The 12,459-nt window shown below is 46.9% G+C and overlaps 2 protein-coding genes across 2 annotated transcripts in view; both read right to left on the reverse strand.

Moving 5' to 3' along the window:
* The window catches only part of LOC148672621 (voltage-gated potassium channel subunit beta-3), a 34,232-nt gene extending 32,250 nt beyond the window's left edge, over positions 1-1,982 (reverse strand). Inside the window, exon 1 of the mRNA XM_088628422.1 lies at positions 1,502-1,982. Within this exon, the coding sequence (XP_088484548.1) occupies positions 1,502-1,827 (326 nt within the window). The 5' untranslated portion in view covers positions 1,828-1,982. The remainder of the gene's footprint in view (positions 1-1,501) is intronic.
* A 5,599-nt stretch (positions 1,983-7,581) lies between these two features.
* On the reverse strand, positions 7,582-11,609 carry trappc1 (trafficking protein particle complex subunit 1). Its single transcript, XM_088628435.1, has 5 exons — positions 11,348-11,609; positions 10,536-10,679; positions 9,407-9,477; positions 8,620-8,758; positions 7,582-8,265 (listed from the first exon to the last, which is right to left on the reverse strand). The coding sequence occupies exons 2-5, from the start codon at positions 10,632-10,634 to the stop codon at positions 8,137-8,139; spliced, it is 438 nt and encodes a 145-aa protein (XP_088484561.1). The 5' UTR covers positions 10,635-10,679; positions 11,348-11,609; the 3' UTR covers positions 7,582-8,136.
* Between the last annotated feature and the right edge of the window lie 850 nt (positions 11,610-12,459).

Consider the following 12,459-nt stretch of genomic DNA (forward strand, 5'->3'; position numbering starts at 1 on the left):
GGTTTGAGCATGAAGTCAACAAATGTCTCATAAGGGATGAGAAATCCCTCTCTCCCTCTCCTCACTTCTCCATCTCTCTTTCCCTTGGGCTGTTCTAATGACCCTGCTCACCAGGACTGATTCTGTTCCTCTCTCCCAGACACACATTCCAAGAGCTGTACTGGCAACCGATGAATTGCAGCACAGTCCGAGCAGTAATAATTAGCAAAGGTCCAGAACAATGGCTGATTACCCGTATCTCTCTCTGTTCCTCAGCACACTGAGTGTCTAACCCCCAGCAGAATTGGAAGTGTTTTGTTTTTATTGGAACCTGTCTGGGAATTCTGGTCTTAGATTATTTTTGGAAAGAATTTCTGTCAAATCCTGGAGTATTTCTCACAGTCCAACAGAAGTGCCTCTGGCTCTGCTTCTCCCCGCTGACAGTGGGAGCACAGCCTGCCCTCTCTGGACAGCCAGATCTGTCTGTGTTCAGTGTCCAGACTGCGGTCACTGAGCCTGTCCTCTCTGGACAGCCAGATCTGCCTGTGTCCAGTATCTGTGTCCAGGCTGTGGTCACTAACCCTGTCCTCTCTGGACACCCAGGTCTGCCTGTGACCAGTTTCAATGTCCAGGCTGTGTTCACTCTACAGACAGACCTCTCTCTATTTCTTCCTCCCTCTCTCCCCTGTTGTAAAAGTCACCCTCACTCCTCCTCCCATGATGCTGAAGAAGAGGAGGAGGAGTTAAAGCCCCACAAAGTCTGCAGTCGCTTTCGGCTCTTTCTTGCATTAAGCGCCTGAGTTTTGAACCCTGCTCTTGCTTTGTGACCTATATTCCTTCTGTTGTATTCATATTATTCTGTTGCTCTATTCGCCCTCCTGCATGTCTTTTCTTTGTGAGCTGTTTCATTTTAGGGAAAAGGCAGAAGTCTCCCAGCAATAAAAACACAAAATAAAGCTCAATGTTCCCTCCTCCAACCGCAGACAAGCACTTCTGCATATCGGAAACAAGGCACTCGAGTGCCAATTCCTTCATATTGGAGTGATGAAGAAGGGGATTATAATGAATAATGGGACAATTAACAGGAAAATCAGAAACCTGTACATCGCTCCTACACTGCTGACTCACCTATACATCATCACTCTTACACTGCTGACTCACCTGTCTGTCACACCTACACTGCTGACTCACCTGTACATCATCACACCTGCGCTGCTGACTCACCTGTACATCATCACACCTGCACTGCTGACTCACCTGTCCGTCACTCCTACACTGCTGACTCACCTGTACATCATCACACCTGCACTGCTGACTCACCTGTACATCATCACACCTGCACTGCTGACTCACCTGTACATCATCACACCTGCACTGCTGACTCACCTGTCCGTCACTCCTACACTGCTGACTCACCTGTACATCATCACACCTGCACTGCTGACTCACCTGTCCGTCACAACTGCACTGCTGACTCACCTGTCCGTCACTCCTACCTGCTGACTCAGGAGCGCCCCCTCACCTGTAGATCATGCCGGTGCGGTCCGCCACGCTGTCCGCCAGAGAGACGCTGCACTCCCGCAGGAAGAGCTCCAGCCGCCGGCGCTCCATCAGCCTCCGCGCCGCCTCCAGGATCTGCGAGGCCAGCGTGCCGTTCTCGACCCTGCCCCTGCCGCCAGCGCCGCCGCCGCGCCCGCGCCCGCCTGGCCCCGCCCGCAGCCCCAGGGCCGTGCCCACTGCCTTGGCCCGCTTGCCGCTGGAGATCCCGTACAGCTCCTCCACCGTCAGCCTGCCCCCCTTCCCGGCCCCGGCCACCCCCACCGAGCCCCGGGACGAGCCGGCAAACATGGCTCCCCCTGTGGGCTCTCAGCAGCGGCTCTGCATTCGAGGGCAGATCTGCTCTGCTGAAGGGCTGCCTTCTGATCTCAACGTCTCCGACAGCAGGAGGTGAAGTCCCTAAGACACACGAGCATGCGGGGGCAGCACTCTGGGGGCGAGGGGAGAAGGGCCCGGTGTTTTCAAACACGGGCAGCCGGGCCACAGGGTAATTAACAAGAGACGATCCCCTGGACTGGCCAAAGAGCCCCGATCTGCACTTGCTGTCGTCTTACAAGATCACACTTATCTGGTCTCCCCAAATTCCCGATTTGACCCAGCTGGTGCAGCAGTGTCTCCCTGCACCCCTGATCCGCGTGCAGGGGGGCTGCTGTGTCACTGCCGCTGGGTCCCTCCTGTATGTGCAAGGAGCTCTGAGATTCTTCGGGGTGGAAGGCGCTATATAAAAACAAGGAATCGGAACAGTTCGGACCATCTGGTGCCAATACGGAAGCTCACCTCCCAGAGTTCCATCAAGGTAGCTTCTAAAATCAGGAATTGGACAGCCGGCTCTCGTATTTCCATCCGGAAGTTTTTAAACGCAGGTTAATTTGTATCAAATTCCCATCGCCGCTCTCTGCTCCTCTGTTTCACAAGTGAAGCCAGTGGTCCGGTTCTGGCTCGTTGGCTCAACGGGTTCAGCTGTTCTGCGGCGCTGGTCCGAGAGGGTTCTGGCACCACGTCTGGTTCTGGTTCAGAAACAGCCAAAAAATCAAATTCTCGCTCCTTTCAGGAGAGCAAAAAACATCTTTCAAGACATCTTGAAATGGGATACAGAGACCACACCTCTTTCAGGACTGATACTAATACAGTAAATCAATTAATTAAAATCAACTTCTAAATCAGAGAGCATTAAAGAGGAACAAGAGCAGTGCTGTTCGGGGATGAAAGATTTCCAGCAATGCGAGAGAGAAATGAAGAAAGTTATTTTCTTTCCCCAGAGGTCCCATCGAGGGTCAGTCCATTTTCCTAGGAAAGAGCCTGGGACCTCACGTTTCTCTCTCTCACCTTCACTGCCTTCCAGTCCTCTTCCTCCTCTAAAAAAGACAAAATGGTGCACTGTGTCCAGTGTCAGTCCAGGATGTCCACTAGCGTTCTCGGGGAGAGATCGGGAGGTGCAGGCTAGATCCTATCTCTCCTCTCTCTCTTTACACAGCTGACAGAGTGGGATTTGCACTTGATGCCCTTCAGAGTGGGCAAAAACACACACATCCCCAGTAATTCCCCCAGCATTCCCCAGTCCAGATTAGTGACGGGCTTTAAAAAACACATACAGCTCCTTATCTGGGTAATAGAGCTCAGAGTGCTGCCTCCCATAGACAGATCTAAATGTGCAGAAGTACAGAAAGGAGCTTACAGTGTAAAGTATATATACAACAGGTGTACGGTGTACACAGTATATATACTGCAAGTGTGCAGTGTGTACAGTTTAGATACACCAAGGGTACAGTGTATACAGTGTATATAGTGCAGGTGTACACTGTACAGTGTATACAGTTTAGACACACCTGGAGTACAGTGTATACAATGTATATAGTGCAGGTATACACTGTATACAGTTTTGATACACCAGAAGTACAGCATATACAGTGTACTGTACATACTGCAGGTGTTCACTGTATAGTTTCGATACACCAGAAGTACAGCGTATACAGTACATATATAACAGGCGTATAGGGTGTGCAATGCATATACAGAGGGTATAAATTGTGTAGTGTGTATATTATAAATTGTACATATGCTGGGTGTCCAGTGTGTACAGTGTAGATACACCAGGTCTACAGTTTGGACAGTGTGTTCAGTGTTTATATATACACTGTATACACCAGGTGTACAGTTAATATGTAGCAGGTATACATTTTATACCATATACAGTATATACAGCAGGGGTACTGTATATAGACACAGTTTTTTATATTCACTGTTCACTGTGCTGTTGTCAGCCAGCCCACAGTCAGAGCTGAGGCGCAAAGCCTCTTATCTGTTTTCCCAGCAGCCCGTTAACTGAGAAGCAGGAGCTGACAGTGAACATCTGTCTGCTGCTGTGAGTGGGGTCTGAGTACAGTCTCACAAAGCCAACACACACACACACACACACACACACACACACACACACAAAAATACACATAGGTGTTGCTATGAGTGGGGTCCGAGTACAGTCTCACAAGGCCAGCACACGCACACACACTCTCACAGAGCCCACACGCACAAATACACATAGCTGCTGCTGTGAGTGGGGTCTGGGTACAATCTCACAAAGCCAGCACACAATCACAATCAGTGCCTAACTCCTGTTCAGCGCACATGCTGATACAGTTCACCAGTCAGCCCATCTACAGTGAACAATGTCCAGCAAAAGGAATTGTGAGAGCTATACAAATTAAATTATGACCACTTCACCAAGTTTTCACAAAGCTAAGCCAAGTTTGAGCAAATTAATTGCATGTGTCCCATAATTCATAGTGGCCTGTCTATTAATTCATTTCTACCACTCCCTTCTTTCATTATCTCGCTCTGTTGCTCTCTATAGGTTTGAAAGTAGGGATCTATTTTGCCTCCAGATTGGCACGAACAGCCAGCCATCCTGGTGCCGGCACGTAACGTGTTCTAAAGCTCCTGCCAGCTGCCGTTAACGAGCTGTCCTAATCGCCGGCTTTCACTGACACCATGGCGTCAGTGTGACAGCTGGCAGTGGAGCTGTGCCCAGATAGAGGGCGGGCGAGCCGGCCCCCGGCCCCCGATCCCTCACCCCCACCTCGCGCCCGAGCGGCGTGCTAGGAACAACGGGGCGCCCAGTGGTTGGGGTGCGGGGGTGTGGGGGTGCAGGGCAAAGCTCCCGAGCCGCCCTCCTGGAGCGCCTCTCCCCTGGGACCTGCGTGATGTCTCACAGCCCGTGACAAGCCACAGGTTGCGTGTGGGGAGCAGGACTGCAGAAGGCCCCTGAGCTGGAAGATGCGAACACAGGGGAGGCGTGTGCTGTTCCAGATCAGGGGGCTTTCTGCAGTCCTGTGAACGCTCATGCAGGGGGTGGACACGCACTGGTAACTTCTAGAACACTTGTAGGACCAGTGGGAGAGGAGGAGGGTAGCTTCTAGAACACTTGTAGGACCAGTGGGAGAGGAGGAGGGTAGCTTCTAGAACACTTGTAGGACCAGTGGGAGAGGAGGAGAGTAGCTTCTAGAACACCTGTAGGACCAGTGGGAGAGGAGGAGAGTAGCTTCTAGAACACCTGTAGATGCAGTGGGAGAGGAGGAGGTTTGCTTCTAGAACACTTGTAGGACCAGTGGGAGAGGAGGAGGTTTGCTTCTAGAACACTTGTAGGACCAGTGGGAGAGGAGGAGAGTAGCTTCTAGAACACCTGTAGGACCAGTGGGAGAGGAGGAGGTTTGCTTCTAGAACACTTGTAGGACCAGTGGGAGAGGAGGAGGTTTGCTTCTAGAACACTTGTAGGACCAGTGGGAGAGGAGGAGGGTAGCTTCTAGAACACTTGTAGGACCTGTGGGAGAGGAGGAGGATGTATTCTACTAAACTCTAATCTAGAACACTTGTACAACAGGTGGGGAAGACACAGGTAGAAAAGAAACACAAAGGTACTGGGCAAATCCACACTGAAGAAGGGCCACAGGGAGATCGCTGAATCAATGCAGAGAATCATCCCAGAGCTGTCAGCGCTCATTTGCTCCACGGCAGTATGTTTTGTGCCAGATTAAGAGCCACAGGAATTATATTAGAGATTTCCTAATCTGGGATAATCTCATATATCATACGCTGCAACTAGGTTGTTGTGGGGACAAGTAGGTTAAAGCAGCAAAAACAACAACAGCATCCTAAAAATGTATAAGATCCAGGATGGAAACACATTTTCACGTTAACCATGAGATCTGTAGATACTGTAAAGACACACAGCCCAAGCTCTCGGTCGTATAACTGGTGTTTGATCAGATGGCCACAGTGAGGACAATGACAAAAGCCCAGACTGGAACCCGTGCTTGACTGGCTGCAATTCCACCAGTCATCCGGGTGAGCCCCTCAAAAACCCTCATTCCGGTATTTCTGGGTGGAGGTCCATTAAAAAACCTGGAAACCTGGAAGAACATTTCTCCCAAAAGAAAGCGGAACAGTGTCCCTCCGCATGTCGCTCTCTGTGAGAGACCTCCTTACAACAGGCAGGCTGTGAACGAGAATTAAAATACTGGCTAACCGCTTCGGCCTCTGTTGCTCTGGGAATGTAATTAACTCGAGGTTTAAAATGAGATGTCCAGGTTGCCGCTGGCTCTAATCACTGTGATGGATATTGTGTAACACAACTGTTCCCCGCTGCCCAGTGCCAAGGGCACAGAACGAACAGAGAACTGGATTATCCCAAACTGCACGCATCTCCTTGGAGCAGAGGAAAAGCCTTTCCCACCATTTACAGAAATTTAACTCCTATTGTAGAGATGCAAGCAGACACAGAATAGTTCAGCCAAGGGTTTTAAATGGGCTTGTGACAAAGAGGCTATTTCTGGAGGACCCCAGAGAAGAGTTCCCCCAGAGTGCTCTGAATCCAAGACGTTCTGCAGTTTTCCAGTCTGAGTACAGCTCCAGTCTCTCTTTCATAACCAGGAATAGGTGTTTAGAAGTCACCACTGCACGTGTATTAGAACAATATAAAATATTTCTACACATGGCACAATGGTTATTTCTGATAGTGTTATCCCCATCTTCTCGTCATTTCAGAAATGGCACATACAACAGGTTTCTGCTTCTTTAAAATGCACCTAGGTTAGATTCTACTCTTTAGTTTGCTGCACCACACTGTACTTACTGGCCCGTGTTTCATTTTTAATTTGTCAGGTGGTGTCCCTGTCAATTTGCCTGAGCTGAGCGTTTACAGGTGACTCTGATCACTGACCTCAGAGCTCTTTCTGTCACAGGCCAGTCCTGCAGTTCACTGACATGTTTGTGGTATTTTCAACCAGTGTTGAATGAGATGTATTGTCACCACAATATTCCTTTAAACAGGGTAGACATCAATGTACTGTACACTAATAATTGCTATCATATTACATTATTATTGGTAATGATAAAAACACCCTACACTCTGAGGGCAATGAATATGATTTGCTATTTTGGGATCTAGCGAAGATTTTATAATGATAAATCATTTTAAACTGTAATTGCACTGTGATTACACTGCATTGGATTATATTAAACAATATTGCACTATACTGTACTGTGTGCAGTGTGCAGTATTACACTGGCATAAGATGTACTGTGCTATAGAGTAGTTTACTACATTACTGGACTATGCAGTATTATACTATATTGTGAGTTATACTAAACTGTAAACAGTACTTTACTATAAAATGCTACACTATGCTATAGAGCACTATACTACACTGTAGTGGATTGTGCAGTATTAACCTATATTGTGTTTTACTGTGCTCTACTATACCATACGGTAAAAAGTATGCAGTATTCAACTGCAATATGCTACACTGTGCAATAGAGTACTATACTACACTGTACTGGACTACACGTTATTATACTTTAATGCTTTAATGCTATATGCTATAATGTAGTATAATAGACTATAGTAGACTATACAGCATTACACTAAACTGTACCGTGTTCTATTATACTCAGGAACTGTTCCCTCCTGCAGTGGTACTGCAGGCCTCAGCACTCAAGAGTGATTATTGTGTTTATTGAACTGTAAAGTGAACGAAAGTGAGTAACAGCGACTGCCAGTTCTCTAGTGGTTTATTAGCAATGGCAAGGTGCTCTCTGGTGCCCTCCTGTGGCCCAGCCTGGAAACCCCCCAACATGCCCCAAGCCTGAGAAGGAGTTTTTACAGCAGAAATGAGTAACAAATACAGTAACAGCCACTGGCTACAACTCTGAAATTACTTTGTTTCTAAGCAGACAGCAGTCACAATGGAATATATTGTCACAATGCGTTTTCATGACGATAACAACAATAATGATATTTACAAAAATCATCATCATCACCAATGCAAATCAGGCACCTGCAACCATAATAACAATAAAGGCTTCACCATTTCCACAGTTTTCAAGGACAACATTATTCTGCCCTTTAAGATTGATTCTCTGTGTGTCTGCTAAGTTCTTTCTTTGAAATCTAAGAGACTTTAAGAAGCCACAATAAGCCCTACTGTAGCTGCTGGTTTTACAGGCAGGTTCTTGGAAAAGTGTGGATTTCGGGGAAAAAATTAGAAGTAAATAAAATATCATCTTGAGAGTGAACCTCGGTGAGCTCTGTGTTGACGTGTGGTCTCATCAGCCAGCCCGGACACTGAAGAAGGGTAGCGTTCTGATGAAGGTGTCCAGCCTGGAGCTGAACAGCTCACTCTGCAACGTCTCGCTCATTGAACACAGAGGATTCTTCACCACATACTCCACATAAATCTGGAGAGAGAGAGAGAGAGAGAGAGAGAGAGAGAGAGAGAGAGAGAGAGAGAGAGAGAAGAGAGAAGAGAGAAGAGAGAAGAGAGAAGAGAGAAGAGAGAAGAGAGAAGAGAGAAGAGAGAAGAGAGAAGAGAGAGAGAGAGAGAGAGAGAGAGAGAGAGAGAGAGAGAGAGAGAGAGAGAGAGAGAGAGAGAGAGCTCAGACACACTGCTACTGCACACACACACACAGTGAGCCGACACATATCACAGCCATTAATCTGTCATTTAACATTATTCACCACTGTTCTGTTACTTTCAATGGACTCTTAAAAAATTGGTTTTTAAGGCGACCAGGTTGCATTGAGTTACTCACGGTGCTGTAGATCTGGTGCAGGATGTCCCGGCAGCTGGGGACCCCCAGATCCGTGTTCATGATGATTTTCACCCCTGTGGGGGTCTCGTAGTAGTGCAGCTTGTACCTGCTGGTCTGAAAAGACAGGAACCCATCTTTCCTGGGGTGCAGGAGCAGAGTCAAGGAAGAACGAGTGAGAGGCAGAGGAACAGGATTGTACACAATACAAATCAGAAATAAGGAGGGGATCCGCTCAGCCCATCTTTATCGTATGGGTACTATAGCTCGGATCTAATTTTTCAGAGCATCCCAGGATAAAATCTCCTCAACACTGCAGACAGGCTTCCTATTTCCAGTTCTAAATGCACTTGCTCTTAAGCTCTCTAGTGGTTTTGCCCAATTAATGTTTTCTTAGAGTGTAAACGACTGTTCTGAATTTGCATTGCAGCCAGCTGGATGGTTGGAATTTTTTGGCAGAGTGCATTTTTCTGTCCACCAGATGGCAGCCTTGTACAGGTAAAGAAAAAGGTTTCTCTCTGCAACTCAAGAGTTCGTGCAGCCTGAACTGTTCAGTGTTGCCCCTTCTTTTCATTCTCAGCCATACAAACCTGAGCTACTGCTCTTGAGGATCACTTCCATGTTCATTATTTTACTGCAGATCCTAGATGGTCCCACTGCAATGGACATGAGTAAATCCTCATGTGGAAACAGGACTTATCCTGCTTGTTTTTAAGTAAACACTTCTCTGGCCAGTAAAGACACAGACAAAACGCGCACTCCCCCATCTCCTCAGCATGGGAAAGGATACATGTCGATGGGAGACATCTTGCTGACAAAGGAGCGAATAGAGAAGAGCATTCCATACATCAGCTTGAACTCCTGGGAAAAATGAAAAGACTTATGAACTTAAGAAAGAAAGGAGGCACACGTATCGAATATCTGACCAGGCTGATGCAGGACAGGCGCAGTGACCACACCCTGGACACAGAAACTGGACACAGTCAGACCTGGCTGTCCAGAGCAGACAGGCTCAATGTCCACAAACTGGACACAGGCAGACCTGGCTGTCCAGAGCAGACAGGCTCAATGTCCACAAACTGGACACAGGCAGACCTGGCTGTCCAAAGCAGACAGGCTCAGTGACCACAGCCCGGACACAGAAACTGGACATAAACAGATCTGGAGAGAGATATCTCACACACTGGGACACACACACAAACACAACATAAACTGGAATGCTACAGAACCCTAAACAGACAATAAACACTAGCCGAATATTTGACCAAGATAAGAAACAACAAACAGAAACAGACCCTGACGAAGTACAGGCTCAGTGACCACAGCCTGGCCATAGAAACTGGGCGACACAGGCAGACCTGGCTGCCCAGAGAGGACAGGCTGTACTCCCACTGCCAGCGGGGAGAAATAGAGACAGAGGTGCACTTCCTACTGCACTGTGACAGATACTCTGGGATTAGAGAAACATTCTTCCCTAAATTCAGAAATCGAATCCCAGAGTTCCCACACCTGCCAGAATCACAACGGGTCCTAATCCTACTGTCACAGCCTGAGGAACAGTGAGTCTGTCTCCTAGTAATGCTCAATATGTTTGCAGTATATGTAAATATTTTATTATTCAGCTACCCACCTGAACTAATATTTTATTATGATGTCTTTTTTGTAAATGTCTGTAATATGTCTGTAGATTTTATCTTACTTTTATTCTTTGTTTTGTTTCATGTGAATTTCATTATTTTTATTTGCTTTGGCCACACTGACTGTACCCATCGGTCTTGCTAATAAAGCACCTTGAATTGAATTGAGAGAGAGACGACAGAGAGAGAGAGGGGTAGAGAGAGAGACGGCAGACAGAGAGAGGGGTAGAAAGAGAGACGGCAGACAGAGAGACGACAGAGAGAGAGAGAGAGGGGTTGCACCTCATCCTTGGAGATGCCTGCCTGCTTCTTCCTGTTCCACTCGCTGTAGTGCAGGCAGGTGCCATTGCGGTCGAAGATGTACAGGTTGTGGACGGTCATCTTTTGACAGGGGGCCAGAGGTCACGCAGGTCCCGCTGTCTGCCTCTGACAATCATTGATCATTACAACACTGAGTTACCTTACCGGGGGCTTGTTGGAGACATGAACTTATTTTCATGGGTCACCACAGAAAATGTAAAATCCCGCAGGTAACTTTGCACAAATCAGAAAAGCTGATTTCAAATAAGAATGCACTTAAATTGTTATAAAAACAACGTTATCACCCAGCCAGAGGATACCAATAACATAACAATAATACAATATGAATTAACAACTCCACAAAAGTATATTTCAGTGCTCTGACTCTTCCAACTTGTGTACTTTAGCCGACTATCTATTTAATAAAAGTGTGCTCGTTAGTGTCTTCCGTTCAGTCATTTTGGATATTTGTGGTTCCTCAAATATCTTGAAGTTACATGTCTCGTCTAGACAAGTTGGGTTACCGCCAGCCTTATAACAACACTGCAGATAGTATTTACGTTTAGACGCCCGTGTCATTTAACATAAATGTGTATATAATGTATATACACTTTAAAGGTCTCGGGATAGACGGGTTTGCCGTCGCTGGTAATGTCCTGGATAGATAATGAGGCACTGTGTGTACGTTTCTCTCAGATATTAACTATTAAATGCATGTTTCCAAGAATTAAGCTATATTTCACGTATTCTGTGTGAATTTTAAAAAAAATAATTCAGATAAAAAAGCTGTTCACCTCAGATTTCCCGATGCCCCGTCTTCAGGACCCCCGGCCTTGCTGCCCTCTCTTCTGCCTGAATAGAATGAGGCTGAACTGTCAAAAACATATATTTATTATTCGTTCTTAGCATTCGTTATTATTAAAATTTAGCTTCGTTCTTAACCGGAATAAAATTAAAACATGTTCAGCGTGTCAAGATAAAAACAGTTTAAAAACATTTCTCAAAAACAAGCAGGGCAGACGCCAGTGAAACTGACTCTATCAATCGTCCTGCAACACAGGCATCCCTACAGCCTTCACGGAAGGAATCGCCCCGACTCAGAGCCAAGATGGCGACCTCAGAGTGCTAGTTTCCCTGCTGTTCTAGTACCGCAGTAAAATTGGATAGAAAATCTTCGCGCATATAAGATGCAGTATATGTGATTCTATGTTGTGTGGATTGCAGCTGCAGTTGTATTGTAACTATAACTATATGACCTATAGCCAGGAGCTATTTAATCCTACAATTTACAACTGGCAGCCCAGTGAAGCTCAGCAATGTGTGAGCCTGGTCAGGACCTGGATGGGAAAAACTAATGTTGCTACTGGAAGAGGCATTAGTGGGACTTGTAGGGGGCGCTCGTTCTTGCTCGCTCCTGCAGTCTGTGTGGGTCCTAATTCCCCAGTATAATGACGGAGACACTATACTGTAAGAAGGCACCGTTCTTCAGGTGAGACGTAAAACCAAGGTCCTGACTCTCCATGATCATGAAAAATCCCAGGGTATTTCTTGTAAAGAGTGTTACCCCAGTTTCCTGGCCAGATATCCCCCTGACCTTTACCAATCATGGCCTCCTTATAATCCCCCTCTCTGAACTGGCTTCATCACTTTGCTCTCCTCCCCACTGAGAGCTGGTGTGTGGTGGGTATACTGGCACACCAGGTGGAGCTGCACACTGGTGGTGGTGGAGCGGAGTCCCCATTACCTGTAAAGCACTTTGAGTGTAGTGTCCAGAAAAGCGCTATAGAAGTGTGAGGAATTATTACTGAACTACTTTTAAAACTGAGAACCGGCGGAATTTCTTTGCATAAAGTGTCATGGGGATCTGGAACAAGCTGCCCACTCACACTGAAGCCAATACCTCGGA

This window comes from Lepisosteus platostomus, chromosome 4 (genome assembly GCF_059453375.1).
Source record: "Lepisosteus platostomus isolate fLepPlt1 chromosome 4, fLepPlt1.hap1, whole genome shotgun sequence".
Classification (NCBI taxonomy): Eukaryota; Metazoa; Chordata; class Actinopteri; order Semionotiformes; family Lepisosteidae; genus Lepisosteus; species Lepisosteus platostomus.

Coding starts and splice junctions, on each gene's coding strand:
- trappc1 (XM_088628435.1), bottom strand. CDS start 10,634: ATGACCGTCCACAACCTGTACATCTTCGACCGCAATGGCACCTGCCTG. Junction 9,478..10,535: donor CAGGCATCTCCAAGGATGAG/GTGCAACCCCTC, acceptor CATTTTTCCCAG/GAGTTCAAGCTGATGTATGG. Junction 8,266..8,619: donor TGCACCAGATCTACAGCACC/GTGAGTAACTCA, acceptor CTCTCTCTCCAG/ATTTATGTGGAGTATGTGGT.